Source organism: Hemicordylus capensis, chromosome 9, assembly GCF_027244095.1.
Source record: "Hemicordylus capensis ecotype Gifberg chromosome 9, rHemCap1.1.pri, whole genome shotgun sequence".
Classification (NCBI taxonomy): Eukaryota; Metazoa; Chordata; class Lepidosauria; order Squamata; family Cordylidae; genus Hemicordylus; species Hemicordylus capensis.
Window position 1 is genome coordinate 1955086 of NC_069665.1, and position 19170 is coordinate 1974255.

A 19170-nucleotide genomic window follows, 5' to 3' on the forward strand; every position below is an offset into this window, starting at 1 on the left:
TTGGCACGCTACCACATTAAAATCTGGAGGCAGGAGTATAATACAGAGCCAGCAAAATATATTACCTCTTACAATCGCCAACCATCGCAGAGCCTTCACAATGGCGAGATTTGATACTCTCCCTTCAAAAGTGCTAGAAGGACGAATAAAAAAAAACCATATATGAACATGTGCCCATGTGGTGTGGAGGAGCTTGAATCATAAGGGTATCTTTTACTTTACTGCCCCACTTTATAACTATCTTTGTCCTTAAATATTCCCCTATTAGTAAGTTTTCTGGGTCAGAAATTGAATTTCATTCAATTGGCTTTTTAAAAATAAATATCCAGGAGTCACATATAATGCTGTAAAATTCTGCACTGCAGTACACAAAAGCTGATGTGAGCTATTAAGGATTGCATTGGACAAAAACTGCATGCTCCTTACTGCATTTGTGTGTGTAAGATTGTGAAGCTGGCTGGAGACAGAAAATATGATTGAATATCATTCAGTTTATCTTCATCTTGGTAAGATGTGTGTAATATTGCACTGGGCTCCTGCAGCTGCAACTTATTTCACTAATAAAAGATCAAGTGATTAATCAGTCTTGGAAGTTTTGTTGAAGTCCACCATGAGAGTGGTTCAACTTTCTCCATACTCCAGTACATGGAGATCCCAACACAAAGCAATTGTAACTGCCACCCCACATCTACAATATAGATGTTAATCCCATAATGGAGCTCACTGTTGTCAGCTACACAGGTCCCCCCATTCCCCACCAATATATCAAAACAGACTGACCTAGCAAAAGACTGCATGATTAAAAAATAATAATAATCTGTGGTCAGCCACTATTTTCTCTTCCTTCCAGCCCCTCATTCTTTAGGTTTCGGATTTGTCTTCTCTCCAACAACTCCCTTAAAGTATGTTCCCCCCCCCCCCCCCATATACACGGCATTTGCAGGCAAGAAATTAATTCAGAAAGGGCATTTCAAAAGCACTGCTGACCTATTTCTAAAACGTCAATATAGAAAATTTTAGGATTATGATTCTTTGTAAATACATGAGCAAAGTAAAAGGTTGGTCTCAAAAGAAGGAGGAAAATCAGATTTAACGTTTCCTCTCTTCTCCCCCCACCCTCCACCAAATACTTAATGCAGGTTCTGAAACAAGGATGAACTAGAAAAACCACTTTCACAACGACTATTTTTATTGAACTGTTTATTCTGGCTTAAAATAAAAGCCCCACTTTTCTGTAGCAAGGTACACTGAAGGTATGTCATGCTGCTATTCACTGGGGCACAACACACCCCCACTAGTAAACCCAAAGGACTGGTGGGCAAGATGAAACCAATTCATACCTCACAGCACAACTCATTGGTATTTACAAATTATCTGGTTTAAATAAAGTTGGGACACCTCATACAGTATACATAGTTATTGCAAGAGTACAGCACTTGCCTTTTGTCTTAAAACTCAAAAACTGTTCAGTATCATGATTTGTGGATCCCAAAAAGGCATTGTTAACATGCAAAATATTACTAAAACAATTGCATCTAACTTCTACGGCTGCCAAATACTTGACCTCATAAGGAAACCAATTACAAAATACTTCCTTGTAGTGCTATACAAAAAGATATAAAATTATGATTCTATCACTTAAATATTTCCAATTTCTAACAGTGCAGTTATCCACATTATCACTACTGAACATGAAGAAGAAACAAAAACGATCAGGAAATCAGATAAAAAAAATTTAATCTTTGGATCCCTTTATTCCTGTGGCTTTCATATACACAAACACAAATGACCAGATTACTGCTTCTAATATATAACTTAATATAAAAAGCCATAACTAGCAATTCAGAATTGGCAGAACTTCACCCCATACCAAATCACTGTTGGGATACTGATCTAAGAATGAGCATTCAATGTCTCCAAGCTACAGTCCATCAAAACTCAAGCCATTGCAAACACTAAGAATTCACTTTTAAATTGAGAATTTCAACAATATTAAAACAAAGTCAACGTTTCAAGAATTGACACATGGAGACATTTTTAACTCAGGCACACATCAAAGGGGACATCAGAACTCATGTGCCTGGGTCATTTTTACTTCTAAGAATCTTCACGCATACAAATTGTGAAATGAAGCATCAAAGTTTGACTTTATTTGAAAGCGCCTTAATTTGTCAAATCCTGCTATATACCAGAGACCACAAAATTAATTTCTTGCAAGAAAATTATTTTATCTAGTTTTGTAGAACGGAAGAACCTTCACGTTTTTGTAGTCAAATATAAAAAACCAAACTAGTTTAAAGCTGGAAAAGCTTTTTTTGGGGGGGGGGGAGGGGGACCCCGATCAATGAACTTGTGTGTCTGTGTGCAGGTGTGTGTGTGTATGTATGTGTGAGCATTTCAACACAGCAGGTTTATTGACTTAAAAATGTTTATTCTTTAAAAAATTAGTTGCTTTTTATACAGCTATACAAAGTCCTTAGTGTTTCTTTGGCAATGGGAGAATCATGGAATTTTACAACTATAAAAAGTTTTCCTTTGCCTAAGAAACAGTATTTACGGTGTTTACATTTTTTGACTGACAAATCAAGTTTTCTACCACCCAGCACCCTATCTGACAAAAGTACAACCATCTCAAAAGGGATATTACAAGATTCCAAAAACAGCCTTCACAGGATCAACACACTCACAGTACTGACGGCCTTCTGCATACAATTGTCTTTGCAGCCTGCAGCAATTATCCAATACAATTTTAGTTAAGAAAAATGCTCTGCAATGAAAAAAATACTTAAACTCCATTGAAGCTTTACTGCTTTATATCTTAACTATATGTAAGAAATTACTTGTCTTCTATCTCAAATATATTTAATGCTCATTGTTTTCAAAGATGGCCTTTATTCTTCTCCAAAAAGGTTACTGCTCCATACCCCTTTGAAATGAAAAACAAACCCCAGTGCTGGTGATGAGTTTTACAGCAAATTAACTCAATTCTTTGCAAAGAACGACATCTCTGGAACCATGAAGATCTACACGGTCCCCCCTGCTTCAACTTCCTTGTAGACTATGCAGCAACTTTGTTGTCTTTCTAAGAAGAAGAACACAAAAGTCATGTTACTTGCTGTTAGTCTACAGTCAAATCAATCAAAATATAAACTTGTGGGGCTCAACCCAGATGTCAAGAGGTCTTAAGATGTCTCTGGCTTTCTCTGAATTTCACTGTTCTACAAAGTGATGTTCTGTGTGTTTTCCAAATTCAGAATTCACTACAAGCACAGCTTTCTTTTATAATCATATTATCTAGTCCAATTCAGCTAATCAAGCATGTTCAAGCAAAATCATCAATGGGGTTGTTTGGGGCCAGACAAGGCTGCCACAGATGTTTCCATTCTAGGCCAAATCCAGGACACAAAGGATGCTCCCCTCCTGTTCATTCATACTTCCACCAAAGAGAACCATCAGGCAATTCCAACAGTTGCTGCACTGTTGAACAAGAATCTTCACAAGGACAGCTTTCCATTTTAAAACATAATTTTGCCTTTAAAGATGCATTTCATTTCTAAAGTTCTATTTTTAAATACTATTGCAGTGTTTGGGTCTTACATATGAAAGGGAATTGTAACATTTCTTTCAAGAGCTATTAAATTTAGGGAAAATGTGGAAGAAAAGGAAGACAGTTGGAACACTAGGATTTGATGGCAGGGGAGCAAAATTCTATCTGTGATACAACATTGTTCTGGGCAGAGCTTCTTTGCATTACCCTATATTCAAAGTCTGCAAACTCCCTGCCGCCACGTCCACCTCTGAATCCACCACGAAATCCTCGAGGGGCACCGAAACCTCCTCTTGGGCCTCCGCGTCCTCTACCACCTCGGAAACCACCGACTCCTCCACCTCTCCCCCGGAAGCCCCCACGGCCACGGTTTGGACGCATCGGAATTCCGAATGTCTCTGCATTTAATCTTCTTTCTTCAGCCCATGTTGGTCTTCGTTCTCTGAAACACACATGTGGTGAGCATGCTTGCTCCAATCCAACGCTTGCTCAGCAGTGGACCTAACTCTGCCTGATGGTGGGCGGGTTTTTTTTGTCCAGAGTGCAGGCAAACCAACTGAATGCGAACCCATTCTAGATTGAGGTCTGGTATCTGACTCTCAAACATCTGTTGAAGCCTTTTCCCTCTCTCTACACATTTCCACCTAAAAGTTGAACCTTGCATCCCTCGACTAGGGAGGTATCTTTTTTTTTTTTTAAGCATCCATTTCAACAAATACAATTACATTTTTTAATCCAAGGGTTCTCCAGCTTGGTCCCCAGATGTTGGAGGACACCCACCACCTCAAAGGCCACTGTGGTTGGGGATAATGGGAGTTGTAGTCCAACAGAATCTGGGCACCCAAGGTTGTGACCCCCTGGTTAACTGTGAGTGGAGGACTGGGAATAGGAGTCAGGCAGTGAGTAGCTGGGCAGCCTGAGAAAAGGCAGGAGGGCTTCCAGGATGGTGGATGAGTCTGCCCCTGCTGTCGTCCCCTCTGACTGGGATTCCCAGATGATGCTGACTACAACTCCCAGCTGGAAAGGCTGAACAACATCTGGGAATCCCAGTCAAGGAGACACTGGTCCCCGCCCATGGCAGCCCACAATGACACTGGGAGGAGACGACCTAGAGAAAGACTCAGGAGAGTGCATGAACAGCATGGGTCCCCATAACCATAAACCTTTCTGCTTGCCAAGTCAGCGGGGAGGCTGGTACCTGTTGTCATCGCAGGAGATGTTATCAAAGAAAGACTTGGTTTTGTCATAATAGCAGTTGGGTCCAAGCGGATCGTCTTCTTCCGCGTTGCCTTCACTGTTCTGGGTGTCAACACCTGAATCACCTTTATCTTCCCCATTTACAGGCTTCTCCAGCTTATCTTCTAATGGCGTGGAGGAAGAGGACAACTTCAGTTAACGTTCCAGGAAAAGGCGACTTGTCTGCACACGCCCCCTCCAATATTTTACTACAGTGCTACTCTTTCAACAGCACACACAGAGCTTGCCAAATACGGAGTTGAGACACACTCCGCCCCACCACAACAGCCACTCTCTTCTCCCAGCTGGCCTCTGGACATTTCCAGTAGGCTGGGCACAGTCAGTCTAAGTAAGAGGATTCCCTGCCTGACCTTTTGTGGCCAAAGTTGTTTCCTGAACAGAGCAGAATAGTAGTAGCTAAGAGAGAGACAGAAGAAAATGTGGTGAACCACCAAATGGGACAGGATCTCCCCCGCTCCCGCAACTGTTTTAATATCTGTTGCAAAAGTCTTCCTCATTATAATCTCATTCAGGTTCCTACATTAGCTTTAAAGAACATTGCAGTGACCTTTGGCTAAATAATAAATTACTTGGCTGAATGACAGGGCTGGTGGCAGAACAAAGTTCTAAAGGACACAACTGAAAACTTCTGTGCCAGATTTATCATCAAAGTGATGTTGTGAGACATGGGATGAAGCTTTTTGAGCATTTCAGCTTTCATGACAAAATTCAAGTTTCTAGTCCTTATAGCTGTGCAGATCTGTTTGAAAGCATGCAGTGGTGTGCCTCTCAAGAGGCTGAAAAAGATATCTGGGGTTAGGTGCACCACTTCAGTGCTCTGTGGAGCTATGTACCAATTAATGACTAGCAGAACTGAAGACATGCAAAACCATAAGAACAGCACAATTATGCAAAACAATTGTTCATGGGCACTATTTACATAGGTTGCAGAATTCAGAACTGCCATAGGTTTTAGATTGCCCAGAAACCTTTAAAGGAGTACTCCTAAGGCTGCATGTAATTCTTTTGCAGAATACCTTTGATTTGCTCAGGGAGGGAAGGCAGAAGAGAATACAAACACTAAGTCAAAAGAAACTGATTGCACCGGCATATCCTGAACAAGCCATAGTGAAATGCATTCCCTTTTCAGCTATATAATACCCACAGATTAATTCAAGAGCATTGCAGGATTACTCATTTAAATTTCAGTGCCCAGAGGAACAAAAAAAAACAATCTACTCACAACTCCATGCAAAATGTGGTATTTTCTACACATTACCAAAATCCTAGAATTTTGAGTAAAATATCTGAAATGGAAGACTTTCTTCAATAGAACTTGGTTTCCATTAACTGTCTACAAACCAGGTTTCCTAAGCATCTACTGAAAGCTCACATTCATACATGGGTCTACAAGAGGTTCTTTATTCCCCTATGAGAAGGCAACACACATTCAGTTTACCTTTCAGTTTCAGCTTATTGTGAAATTCACGATCTATTTCCTCCTTGTTGAATTGTGCATTTGCACTTTCAAAGTCAAAGTCCTTCTCAAACTTCATTGGAACTTCCCGTCGAATCCCAAATCTTCCTCTGCCTCCACGGTGACCTCCACGACCCCTTCGTACTGGAGGCGCACCTGGGACTGGGAAAAAACAGGTTCTGAAGGCACGGTACAAACCAGCTTGCCCTCTTACAAGCATTCCCATATGAATCACCACCTGGCCAAAGCCCATGGCCATTTTCTGCCTGCCAACTGAGGAAGATGACAAATACCTGGGCCTGAGCTTAGCAAACACCAGGCTGCCTAAGGTGTAGCATGGTTCAGCCTTAGACAGTGTGTTTTAGGTCAATGCAACTTGTTGCCCATCTTAGATTTGCCTTCCTTACACCTAGGAGCCAATTTTCTCCTAGGAACGAGGGATGGAAGAAAACATGACACAACTTGCTTCTTTATTTTTAACTCCCTGACTCCTTTGCTTTCCTTACTTGTGTACTGAACAGAGCTGGTGCATGAAGACAGTTTTGAACTAGACCACACTATCTCCACTCCCAAGGAACAGCAACAGAAACCCCCCGCTGTGTGCACATATTTAGGCTCATGCGTCTCTGTGTGCATCACTGTGCGGGGACTTCCTGGGGCTCAGCTATCATTGCAATTTATTATTTAATTTGCAAGCTGAGACAGTTTCAGCATGGTGGGGACTTGGCAAGCGTCACCCACATGCCACTGAGCACAGGTGAAAGCCGTCTACTCCAAACAGTTTCGAAGCCAAGCATGCAGCAAAATGTGGCTGCCTGCCTCCCAACGGGGGGTTGGGACAAAATAACTTGTTTAGGAAGTTCTCGGTCAGCTGCTCCTGGGCCCAACTCAAGGTGCTGATCCTGACACAGGAAGCCCTCAGCTGTTGAGCCCAGCGGGTGTGGCAAGCTGCCTGTTCATTTCCAAGAGGGCAGGGCAGAGGGTGAAGCAAGCCCATACCAAATGCGCCAAGGCAGGGATTTGGGGAGGGATGTGATAGGGCCCTGCTCTTAACTCCCCCCCACCCCCCGCAACAGAACTTGCAAAAGCTTGCTCATATAGTTTTATTTGTTTAGCAAATGTATACACTGCTCTTCAGCATAAAACTCACAGGGCAGTGTCCATAGTAAAACAAACCCCGCTCAATCCTCTCAGTTAAAACTGCACAGAGCAGCAGAGGCCACAACAGACCAATAAAACCCAGCAGAACAGTAACAGAGTTGGCACCAAAAAGCACATTAGCACTAGGCCAGGTTTCCATGGCTGGTGTGCCAAGCCAAACAGACTCTCTCCCCAGTCACCACCTGCATTATTTCAGGGGGCAAGGAGACTCAGGAAACCATCGAGCTGCATTTTATCATCTTTCCTAAAACAAATTCAATTTACCCATTGGACGCTTATTTTCACTTCTCAGTTGATCTGCTTCAGATCTTGAAACTTTGTGTGCTTCAGCTAAGGATGGAGAATCATACAAAGAACATTTTTTAAATCTGCCATCATATCCTATCAGTGGAATGAGGTGGGGTGTGGGAGAGCTAAGCACGGTGATCTGTTTCCCCAGCCCATGAGAAGAACGGCTGGGACTGGCTTTAGAGGTGGCAAGTAAGGTCTCACAAGGAACTGTGGCAGGGGATGAAGGAGAGAAAAAAGCCTGCTCAGTCCTCCCAACCAAGTGATAGTGAGGAGACTCCATCCTGAGAAAAGGGCAGAGGGTCTGCTTTCTCCAAGCCCAAGTCCCTTGTCTGCATAAGGCCCCTCTGTGGGCAAGGAGATTCTCAGAGGCAGATGGAGGGCAGTGGTGTAACCCTCATCTCATTTTGACCCGACAGCTATTTTTCTGCAAGGACAGCGGTCCCTATCAGTAGTGGAGACCTTCTACTACCCTTAGCATTTGCACTTGGGAGGTGGGATTGAAACTTAAGAGACAAACAGACTGGGATTGGAAAAGACCGACAAACTCTGCACCTCCAGGAAGCCGTCTACATATCAGTCTACCTACTGATGACTCTTACTTCACTGCATAGGATTCTGGGATATGTTCTAGATCAGGTCTGCTGAGTCATTGTGGCTGGGGATAATGGGAACTGTAGTCCAACATCATCTCCACGGTTTAGAATCCCTGCTTGAGAGCATTCCAAATGCTCCTCTGCAGGAGGAGATGAGGTGGAAGTGGTGGGCAAGCTGCTTTCAGGGAAGCTGGCCCACCATGAGGAACTGCTGAGAAACCTCCAAGGAACTGCCAGGCTGCCCATCTGAGAATTACTGGGGGAAGAATCATTCTACGGGATTTACTACAAGTGCGCTGAAAAGCTGGTTGGGACATCTGCACAGCAGAATCATTATCTCCTCTTGGGATACTTTAAAAGGATAGCAGCCTGCAAAAAACCCCACACAAACCAATCTAAAAATGTGAAGCAATCAACATTCAAGGGGCAAGTTCTACCTCTTCTGTGCTCCTGATTTTCTAAAGATTTTTGGCTAGCAGGTGCTAGAAGTCTGGATGAAGCAGGGCTCCTTCTCCCAACGGGTGCTGATGTTAAGTGGGCCGATGCAGTCTGTACTGCTTGTTCCAAGGTTGGACTCTTCCTCAAATGGTCTAATGGAGGACTTGAACGACCTGAAAGAGTTGGAAATGACAACTTCTTACCTCCCTACTGGGCTTAAGTGCTGCTTTGACATCAACTAATCTAGACTGGATGGATCAAACAGTATTGTCTAATGAGAAAAGGTTTCTGAAATTTGATATACTACTTGATCTGGATTAGCAGATCTAAATGTTTTCTCACCCCTAGTGGGCAAGGCTTACTAATTCTGTTATTAGCAAATAGGCCTTCTCTGTTGCTGCCTTGAGACTCTTGAATGTGCTCCTTGCTCAAATAAGAGATTCTTTATCTCTGACAACTTTTAAAAAGTCTCTAAAGCACATTTATTCACCAAAGCTTTTTAACTAGCCTTGTGACTTTAAATTGTTTTAAAGGTTTTAATTTCTGCTTTAATTTGTTTTATGTTGCTGTAAACCACCCAGAGACAGAAGTTTGGGGCAGTCTAAAAATATAAATTAATTAGTTATAAAATAAATAAATACTCTGTCACCTGGAACAGTAGCTACTCTTATGTCAGCCATTCCTTTTTTTTTTTTAAACTGCATTCAGCAATAAGCACACAGAAAAATTAACCATGAAACAGTGAAATTTCTAATTTCACTGGTAAGGATAACTCTCTTTTGCTACTTAAATCTGATTAAGTTCAGAACTCATTGCTACCCCATGCCCACTTTTTAATAAAGCCACAACAGGGACTTAGATAAGAAGCAACATTTCCTAAAAGGTGCCAAAATCTGAATGCTGACTGAAGAACAGGCAGATCAAGTCTTCAGTCCAGAGTACAAACTCACTCTCAGTATTAAGAGACACAAAGTTAACTTAGTACAAAGAGAAAAACAGTTTGGCTCTTGTTCTGGGTCAACAGCAAATTGTGTGACTGATTTTATCATCACCCCAGAAAACTCTAAAGTAGCAGAGTTACGCAGAAACAACTCCAACTATATCCAGTGAGGCTTACTCCCAGGTCACTGTGCACAAGGTTTCAACCTTAGTTATATTCTACTTTGTGTTGTATTTTTAAAACGTTCTCCCCATTTCCCCTTGAGAGCCTTCAAGGCAGCTTACAAAAACTACACAGAATCATCAACAGTGATTAAAAGTTGGCAAAATTTACAACCATTTTTACGCTCTGCTTAAAATCTATCTTGTGGCAATCGCTCCATCACAATAACTTCTGCCGAGGAGCCACAAATGCTCTACAGTAAAATGTACAAGTATGAGAAGTCAAAGAGGCCAAGACTGACCCTGCAGTCCTTTACCTTGGGAGAGCTGCGTCTTGAGTGATCTTGCATCCGTGGCAAAAGTGGAACCCACTGCACTGCTTTGGGACAAACTAGCATTGGCGGAACTTTCAGTTCCAAAAGATGTCAATGAACTTCCTGCATGATGACAGACAAGGCATGTCAAGCTCTGATTTGGGGCCCAGCAGTTTTCAGTGTTACACCTTTAAGACTACATTACACAAACATGTAATGCAAATGCAGAAATACATTTTTCACCTTCTTACCTGTCCTGGTTTGTCCCAAGCAGCCCTAACAAACAGGTGTGCTAAGGATATGGTGACCCAGGCCACCATCCGGAAATATAGTTAGGATTCCTTGGGAGAAGCTGCAGGCATTAAAATAGTCTGTGGTTGCAATGTCGACATTACCCCCTTCATCTTGGTCTCTTCCCTAGCCACGTGAATTGCTATTTTCGGACTCAAGCCAGAAACACACAATCCTTAGTCACATTTAAAACTGTTAGTAAATAGCCCCTTCCTTGGCTCATCCTCAATGAACCAAATGGGAGTAATTAAGTGCAAGTGACTGGCGTGACTAACATGAATGCTAGTCTTGAAGCCATTAAAAAAACAACACAAAAAAACCAAGCAGCTTTTCAAAGCATCGTGCAGCTGAATGTGTGGCCATGTCTGCACGCTTTTCTGAAATGAGAAGGAGAGTATTTCACTAAGGAGATCTGCTTAGATTCTGAAGAAATGCACTAGACACGGAGACTGCCATAAGAGACTGAACACAACTACAACCAGAGAGGGCATACTTTCAAAATTCAGGTGTGTGCCTGACTTTGCAATTCTAATGGGCTGAACTACATTTGAAATACTGGTACCTGGTAGCATCTTTAACACAGCTGGCAAGAAGTTCGTTGCTGAAAACAGTTTGATATATTTCTCAGGAGTCAGATTTTTGACAACAGTACATGTAGCTGTGACCAAAATTTTAAAAGCATGAACTGAAGTCTCAGTTGACAGATTACCATCTTAAAATTTCCAATTCCACACATTTCAACAGAAGCACAAGATTCAATAGATTTTATACTAATGATGCTCATTAACGAGCTGCAGTAGACTGGCTTAAGGTACTTTTACTTAGGATACTGAACTATTCTGGCTTCTCCAAGGCTAAGAAACAGGCAGTATTTCCTTCTATTATCCTTCTGCGACAGCAACAGTTCCTTCTGAAACAGCCTTGTAAGGCAGATCACGCTGTACCTCTCTCACATGGAGAGGGAAAAACCCAATGCCCGATCCTCCAAGCTGTACCACATTTAGTTCAATGCAGCAAGTCTCTCTCACACACTGACTCCTGGAATGAATGGAGGGGTTCAGTCATGCCATCAGGGAAACACTGCTGTTAAAAAGTGTATGGGACAACCTGGATTACTTTCCCCACAGTGACAGATGAAAGAGTGGAGGAGGGGTGCTGTGCAAGCATTTCTGGGTCTTACTGGGCTGACATTTCTCCAAAGCTGCAGCTGAACAGGCTCATTTTAAAGACCGAAACCCAGGGCTAAGGAACAATGACTAGTCTAGACAATGTCTTATGTGTCCCCTCCACTGGCCCAGTTATTATTATTACCTCCACAGAACAGAATAACCACCATGCAAATTCAGATGCTTAGGACTGACTCGATTTTAGTCCAAGTCAGGTATTTACAAACGTGGAAAACAAACGTATCCTCAGCTTTGCTAACTCCTATTATCACATTACATATTTCTGGAAACTCCAGATCAGTTTGTCTACCAAAGCAGGGATGCTCCATGCTTCTGGCTAGCTCTGCTTTAAGCTAGATCACTTTATCAACAACGGTTTTGACTCCTGTTGCAGAGGCTATTTGTGACCTGCTAATTGGCAGAGGCACCTCTCCTCTATAGAGCAAGGGGAGAATGTTGCTGGAGTTTCTAATTAGATTGTGAGCCCCTCTCGGACAGGAAGCCATCTTCTCATTCCTTCTGCTATGTAAACTGCTTTTGATTATTATTTTTTTAAAGATGGCACACTCAGTCACTCACCAACAGCTACTAGATTAAACAGAACCAGGCCAGGGTATGCTGCATACCTAAACCCAGACATCTGTCCCAGGGCAGCATCTACAGGCAACCAAACACACCTCCAACTCTAACTGGGTTGGATCCAGTCTTGTGCTCACGCATGGGATCTTCCAAGCCAGTCCTCCCCACTGCAGCCCCCTGGCAAGCCATCCCAAAGGTCAGGGGACCCCTGGAAATGGAGTGGGAGCTGTAAGGGGCGAGGGGAATCCCAAGAAACCAGGCACAGAACTTCCCGCAAATGGTTCTCAACTCGCCGCATCCTGTGGCGACCTTGCCACAGGTCTTGCAACCCGCAGAATCAGCTTTTGGAGGGAGCAGGAAAACTCTTGTGTCTGCACAGTTCTGCAAGTCTGGATCCAATCCATTATAAATAAGGCAGATTTCAAGCACTTCTGAAAACTGCCAGAAAGCTGCCATCATATTCTAAAGCAGATTTGTCAAAACTAAAATATGGAAGAAAAAAAGGGATCTAGCATGGGATATTTAGAGAAGAGCTCTACACACACTTCTCTGAAAGAAATATGAATAGCACAAGAGTATGCATGATCCACTTTAACAGGTCTTGAAAGGGAGAAATTTTTTTTAATCCTAAGGGATGGGAACAGTGAACACCGTGCAATTGCTTAGCATCTAGTTACTTGGCAAGAAAAACATTTTAAAAAGCACACCTACCAACACCAACAGCTCCAAACTGTTGGCCCACCAGTGGGCTTGGGCTAAACTGACTGTAGGCTGGCATTCTGCCAAAAGGACCATAGGAGCCCACAGACTGGAATGAAGAAGTGGAAGGTGATCCTAGAGAAGACTGAAGAAAATCACATTTATAGAAGGCTCAATCCAAGGCAGAAATGAGTAAGATCACTATGCCCCGTACTAGAAGGTAACAATAAAACCAAAGGGCACGGGGAGGCACTTTGACAACTCCATTCTTTGTTACTTACATTAGGAAGTAAACTGTAAAAGAACCACTCACCGTCCGTCCCCCTATTATGCAAACTGAAACGGTGGCTCCAAAAAGGCACTTCTTTATCTACTGCCTCACTTGCTGACTGGCACAATTTGGCACAATTTAAAATTGCTAGTCCTTTGTCTTGGCAGAAAACTGCTGTTTGTTACCATATTGGAACCATATTGATACATCCAGAAGTCCCAGGGCATTAGCATTTACACTTTTCCAGAAAGGAGTTTTAAATAGCAAACACATATGGGGATTTATCCCTTTGAAAAAGACAAGGGCTTACATGCGAATGTTGCATGCAACTAAGAACCTTTTGCAAGCACAAGGGTGGGTAAAATTTTCACTGATCTCTCCTTCCATTTGCTGCCCTGTGAATGTATGTCCCTGATGGTCCCCAATAACCAGGGACATATTTTTGTGGGGCATCAGAGGGAAGGGCAAAAACGGTGAACATGAAATGTTCCTAGAAGCACAGAACATTAAATCAGCATGTGAGACAATCTCTCTCACTAGAAAGGACAGTGGGCCTAGGTGCAGTTCTCCTCAACAGTGCTGTCTAGGTCTTGGGCAGGATCATGCCCTTAGTCAAGCTGGTTGGCCTAAGAAAAACCCACTGATCATTACTTCAATATACACACTGACAACATTTTATTTTCCTCGTAAGATTTATATACACTCATGGGTGTCATGCAAGAGAGATCGAGTCTACGCTGATGGAACTGCAGACTCGGGAAGACTAAGCTGGATTATTGGACAGAATCCTGCTTGAGCCTATTATATTACCCAGGATCTTTAAAAGACTCCATTAATACAGACAGAAACATGAGTGAGAATTGGACAGCTGGTATGTTACACTGGAACAGATTAGTTTTGAGTTGGAAATTATTCTGGAAGAGTTCCCTATGCACTTCCCCTCATTTGCATAAAATAGGGAGTATTTCTTTCTCAAAAATTTTTACTATGCAAGTTTTTGACTCCCTAAACTGTGATCTGATCTGGCATGATATTTGACCTATACAGTTAGTAGTGGAACTTTTCTATCTCCACAGAGAATATTCCACCCCATCTTACTGAAATGGAACAAAAATCCCTCACCCTGTGCATCGACTGGCTTAAAACAGCAGATACAATAGTAATGAACAACTTTTCAAGAGGTAAAACATTTTTTGATTTGTGTGTTTCTATAAAATTCTGTTAAACAAGACGAGAAGATCCAAACCATATACTTTTAAGTATACAGAAACAGAGCATGGCCCACATGATGTTACTAGCCATAGATAAAGCAAGATCTGCTACATGAATGTACCTGAACAATAGCTGGATCCTGGGGCAGAGAACACTGTGGTTTAGGTGGTTCACAAACAGTTAAATCTTTAATATCGCTGCCACGGAATATAATGTATTCAAATACTTCATCACGAGGTGGTATAGGCCGATCAGTGGGTCTGTCTTCCGTACCAAAAGAACGAACTGCAGAAGAACACAGGCACGTTAACATGTACTGTTATTCTGAGTTTAGAAACAAACAGAAATCCCAAAGCTTGGCTGACAGTTTTAAAAACACAGATATCTGTTAGGATTTTGTTGGTGATCCTACTGTACTGGCAATAAATGCACACTTCAGGGGAAGGATATTGATGCCTTGAAACTCTTTGAAGGGGAGAATGTGCCACTATATGCTTCCCATGCTCCACCCCTAAAAAGGCACAAGTCACAGGGCTGGGGCTAGTCACAAGTGGTGGCAGGTAGGGGCACGTGTATCAGTGGATGGATGGATGGATAGTAAATCTACAGCCAAAGCTTGAAGGATATGCCCCTACCTCGACATACTCACCCATCACAATTATATATATCTATTTGCTTACATTTAATATATAGTTACCAACTTTCTACCTCTTTGTCACACACTGAACTGTTATGCTCCAAACTCAGTAAAAACACAAAAGGGGAAAGGGTTTGGAAGAGGTGATACGAGATCTTGTTCCACAGTTGGAAAGAAGTTAATGTGATCCCTCATCCGAGTTGGGGGGCGGAAACCAGCAGCCCAGTTCAAATGTAACTCTAAACCCTGGTCTAGTGCCATGTGAATGAGCCTATCAGAGCAATAGGCTCATGTATACTCCACCTCCCAAGCTATGTTCCAAGTTGGGGAGTAAAAACATCCTTGAGGGAGAGAAGTTCTGATGCAAAGGAAGTGGGTGCAGACTGGAATTTTTACAAGTTTCAATTTTAATATAGAGTTCTGCATGTTCTAATTAAGCAGGTAAGCAAACTACACAAAAAACAGCAGTGTTCAAATTTTCATCCAAACCCTGGACACTAATCACAGCTCAGATAAAGCTGTACAGAAGCCCCAGAGGAGGGACCCACAGATCTTGGCCCAGCCTATAAGCCAGCTTCTATTTGTGCTCATCATCAATCCTCTCCCAGCATGAGCAAAGGTCTTGTGGAGCAGGCAGGGAGCTCTTTCATTTGTGCTGGGGTACAGTGAAGGTAAGCAGGGGGCGGGAGCAACTCCTGCTGCTTCTCATCCAAATTCCAACAGGAGCAAAAACTCAAGGGAGGATGCTGGGTTCTGCTGGACCGCCTTCTCACCACTTGCCCCAGTGACTTGCTAGCAGGTGGGTTTGCAGATGCTTCCCTCAGATGCTGAATGATAAGGCTCCAGAGAATTCTGTGGTACCCAAGCTGTCCCAAAGGGCACAGCTCAGGGAGCAAGAAATAGATACCAACTCAGCTGGACTAAGCCAAGTCTCAGGCAGAGACCTGTCAACAGCCACATGGACTTCAGGAAGGTTTATCAAGAGTATATAAATGGGTTCTGGCTATGCTTTGTGGGGAGGGGAGAGAGAGAGACAGACAGACAGGCTGAGCAGAATACAAGTGAAGCCAACCATCTGCTCAGCCTCGCTACATGGGGGGTGGGGGTGGAAGAGGAAGGTGGCCCAAAGGAATTTAGCCAGACCTCGGGACTGCAGTCCATGAGAGCCAGGCTTTCATTTAGGTAACATTACCAAAGTGCTGGATAGTATTTTCCAGGGGAAAAGAGACATCAAACACTGTGCATGCACATCTTCACATTTCTGAACCTGTGCAGAGGAACAAGTGAAGCGAACTAAGTGTGGTCAAAATGTATAGGAAGAAAGATGTTTCTGTACAAAAGACTTCATTTACTTTGCAAACAAACTGCAAGAAGAACTTGGGAAGGAAATGATAAGTTCAAAGCAAAAGTTACTGTTCTGTCATGGGGATGTTTACTTGCAGGTCTCACCTAACGCAACATGGGATATTCTTGAGTAACCATGCATAGCTTTGCAGGTTTAGCTCAACATTATTCTATGCAAACCAAAGCAAAAAAGAACAGAGGCATGCAAAAGTTTGGAGAGAATAAGGGTGAAGAGGAGCAGAACAAGTGGGAAGAGTGTGTGTAGCACATCAAGACCGAATTCAGGATTTCTTGTTCACATGCCTGGTAAACAACAGCAAGATGCAGAGGAGAGAATGGACTACAAAGAAAACCATCAAAGGAAAACTTCAAACAGTCACACTTAATATAAAATGGCGGGACTCATCCATGCAGCTCAATTCTAGACTGTTGACTTGGAAATAAGTCTCACTGTGTTCAATGGGACTTTTGTCCAAGACATACATGGACATACGGATGCCTTATGGGACAGAAATCTACCAAGATCTTAGAATTCAATACTACTTTGCAAATATAGCCCATGTTTCCTGGTTGTATACATCTCTGGGGGGGAAGTGTGAACCGAGTGGGGGGCAACTACTAATATGGGACATAGGAAGTTGCCTGATCTGGAGTCGCCCCCTCAGTCCATCAGGCCTAGTATTGTTCCACTAGCTTTCCAGGATCTCAGAGAGCAGTCTCTCTCTGCACCTGCTGCCTGATACCCTGAGAGTAACTAGAGGTACGAGTGACTGAACCCGGAACGGTCTGCAAGCACAACAAAGCATGAGGCCTGTCAGGGAGCAAAGTAACCTCCATCTTTAAAAAAGTAAAATATTTTGTTTTCATTTTAAGTAGGATTAAGGCAATAGGTACACACCCACCTCCTACCGAAGAAGTGAAAATATGAAGTAGCACAAGCATAGAAAAGCAACAGAAAAGATAAATAAGAGAATAGAAAAACCTAATCCAAGCAAGTTTGGTTTCTAAACATGATAAAAATGCAAATATTATTTCTATCACCATCTATATTAAATGGAGGAGGAGTGTAGAACTGAGGGGAAAGAGGAGAGCAGTTCAGAACAAAAGTGTTTTTCTAATGTATTAGAAATTTTGTTGTACTCTTCACAGGTGTGCACAAAATATCTGACTGATGAGAAGTGCAGAGAAAACAAGACCACAGCACATATAAGAATTATGCTGATTTCAACAGGGGAAATGGATGAAAAGCAATGTTACAGGGATTAGGCAAAATGAGGTCAACAAAACATTATTATACACTGAGGAGTGAAGTAAAGGCAAGGGTGCCTGCTACATCGCACAAGTGATGCACAACCTTTAAGTGCAGTCGACATCCCTTCACAAATTTCAAAGGCTGGGAGAATACAAGAACACATTCACACACCCTCACTATCTTGAATGCACACATGCATTACCGTTTCAGGTGTATCTAGTCGCCCTTTGAAAGGGTGGGGGGGTTTTGTGGGCGGGAGGGGGGAGCCCGAGTTTGAAATTGTGAAGGAAGTTTTACTAAAGCTTATAAACAATAACCTTAATGACAAAATAAAAAATAAAAAGCAATCCCTGGTGAGTGTATGTACGGCACAAAGTAACTGCCAATGGAAAGTGTTTTGTACAGAGCTGTGATTGGAAGTGGAGAAGCTTTTTCTTCGCCACGGGTCTCCGTGGACGATGAAAGCACAAGGGGGGGGGGGGGAGACAAAAGCCAGGACGGCGTCGCAACCACTCCGGCACCTGTTGCTCCGAATCCGAGGGCTGCTGCCTGACTCCGGGCACGAGGAGCAGCAGACTCGCGGGAGAGCGTTGCCCAGGCTCTCCCGCCACCTCGCCTGCCCCCCCTCCCCGCCGGCCCCACGGAGGGGCTTCCCTCCTTCCGAGACACCCGCCCCCTCCCGGCCCAGAGAGAGCCACCCCCCTCCTCGGCCTTCCCCGGCCGCCGGCGTCCAGGACTGGCCTACCTCGCGGGGCTGGCGTGCCTCCCTCCCCCTCCCAGCCCCCCCCCTCGGCCTCCGCGCCGGCCTGACCTTTGGCGAGCGCCACGGTGGAGTTCTCGGTGTCGATGGTGTAGAGGATGCCCTCATAGCGGATCTCGGCCTTGGAAATGAGGCTGATCTTGCTGCCGATGTACGGCGTCCCTCCGCTCATGGTGGTGGTGGTGGCGGCGAGGGGGGCCCCGCTCCCGGGCCGCCGCCGCCGCCTCCTCCTCACGCCCCCTCGCGCCTGAGGCGAGCCCGGCCGGCCCGAGTTGCGGACGACGACAACCACAACGCCGCCGCCTCGTGCTGCTGCTTCGCCGCCGCTTGGCTGGCCCCGACGAAGCCCCGATGAGGCCCTGCTCCGCCCCCCGCGGCCTTCCGGGCTACAGGCGCCCCGACGCTCCCAACATGGCGGCCGCCGCCCGCTCCGCTTCCCTCTCGCCGCCGCCGCCGCCGCCGCCTCCTCTCGCCCACGAAATGGATGCCGGGAACAAGAGGCCCAACTCTCGCGAGAGGAGGCGGCGGCGGCGAGCAGCAGGCCCGGCTAGGCCCAGGCCCGGGGAAGGTGGCGGCTGCGGCGGTCACCCCTGTGGGAGCCGCCGAGGGGAACAGCCGGGTGGGAGGAAGCCCCCCCCCGCCCGGAAAGCGCCCCCCAGCACGGGGCATCCTCCGTCCCTCCGGCGGCTCCTTGGCTCCGGCGTTGCGGAGGGGAAACCAAGTCAGGCCCTCCATGGCCGGCCAGCCAAGCAGGCCCAGCCTCGACTGCCCCAGCCAGGCCCCGGCCGGCTCCGAGGAGAG

At 44.5% G+C, this 19170-nt stretch overlaps 1 protein-coding gene across 2 annotated transcripts; it reads right to left on the reverse strand.

Annotated features, from left to right (window-relative positions):
• Positions 1 to 1720: 1720 nt before the first annotated feature.
• On the reverse strand, positions 1721 to 18804 carry LSM14A (LSM14A mRNA processing body assembly factor). Of its 2 annotated transcripts, XM_053271146.1 has the most exons (10): positions 18421 to 18804; positions 14498 to 14661; positions 12906 to 13038; positions 10162 to 10281; positions 8743 to 8916; positions 7686 to 7751; positions 6243 to 6422; positions 4746 to 4908; positions 3755 to 3989; positions 1721 to 3082 (listed from the first exon to the last, which is right to left on the reverse strand). In XM_053271146.1, exons 1-10 carry the CDS (start codon positions 18539 to 18541, stop codon positions 3059 to 3061), a joined length of 1380 nt encoding a protein of 459 aa, XP_053127121.1. In that variant the 5' UTR covers positions 18542 to 18804; the 3' UTR covers positions 1721 to 3058. The 2 variants fall into 2 exon arrangements, with proteins under 2 accessions (XP_053127121.1, XP_053127123.1); XM_053271148.1 differs by lacking the exon at positions 7686 to 7751.
• Positions 18805 to 19170: the final 366 nt, after the last annotated feature.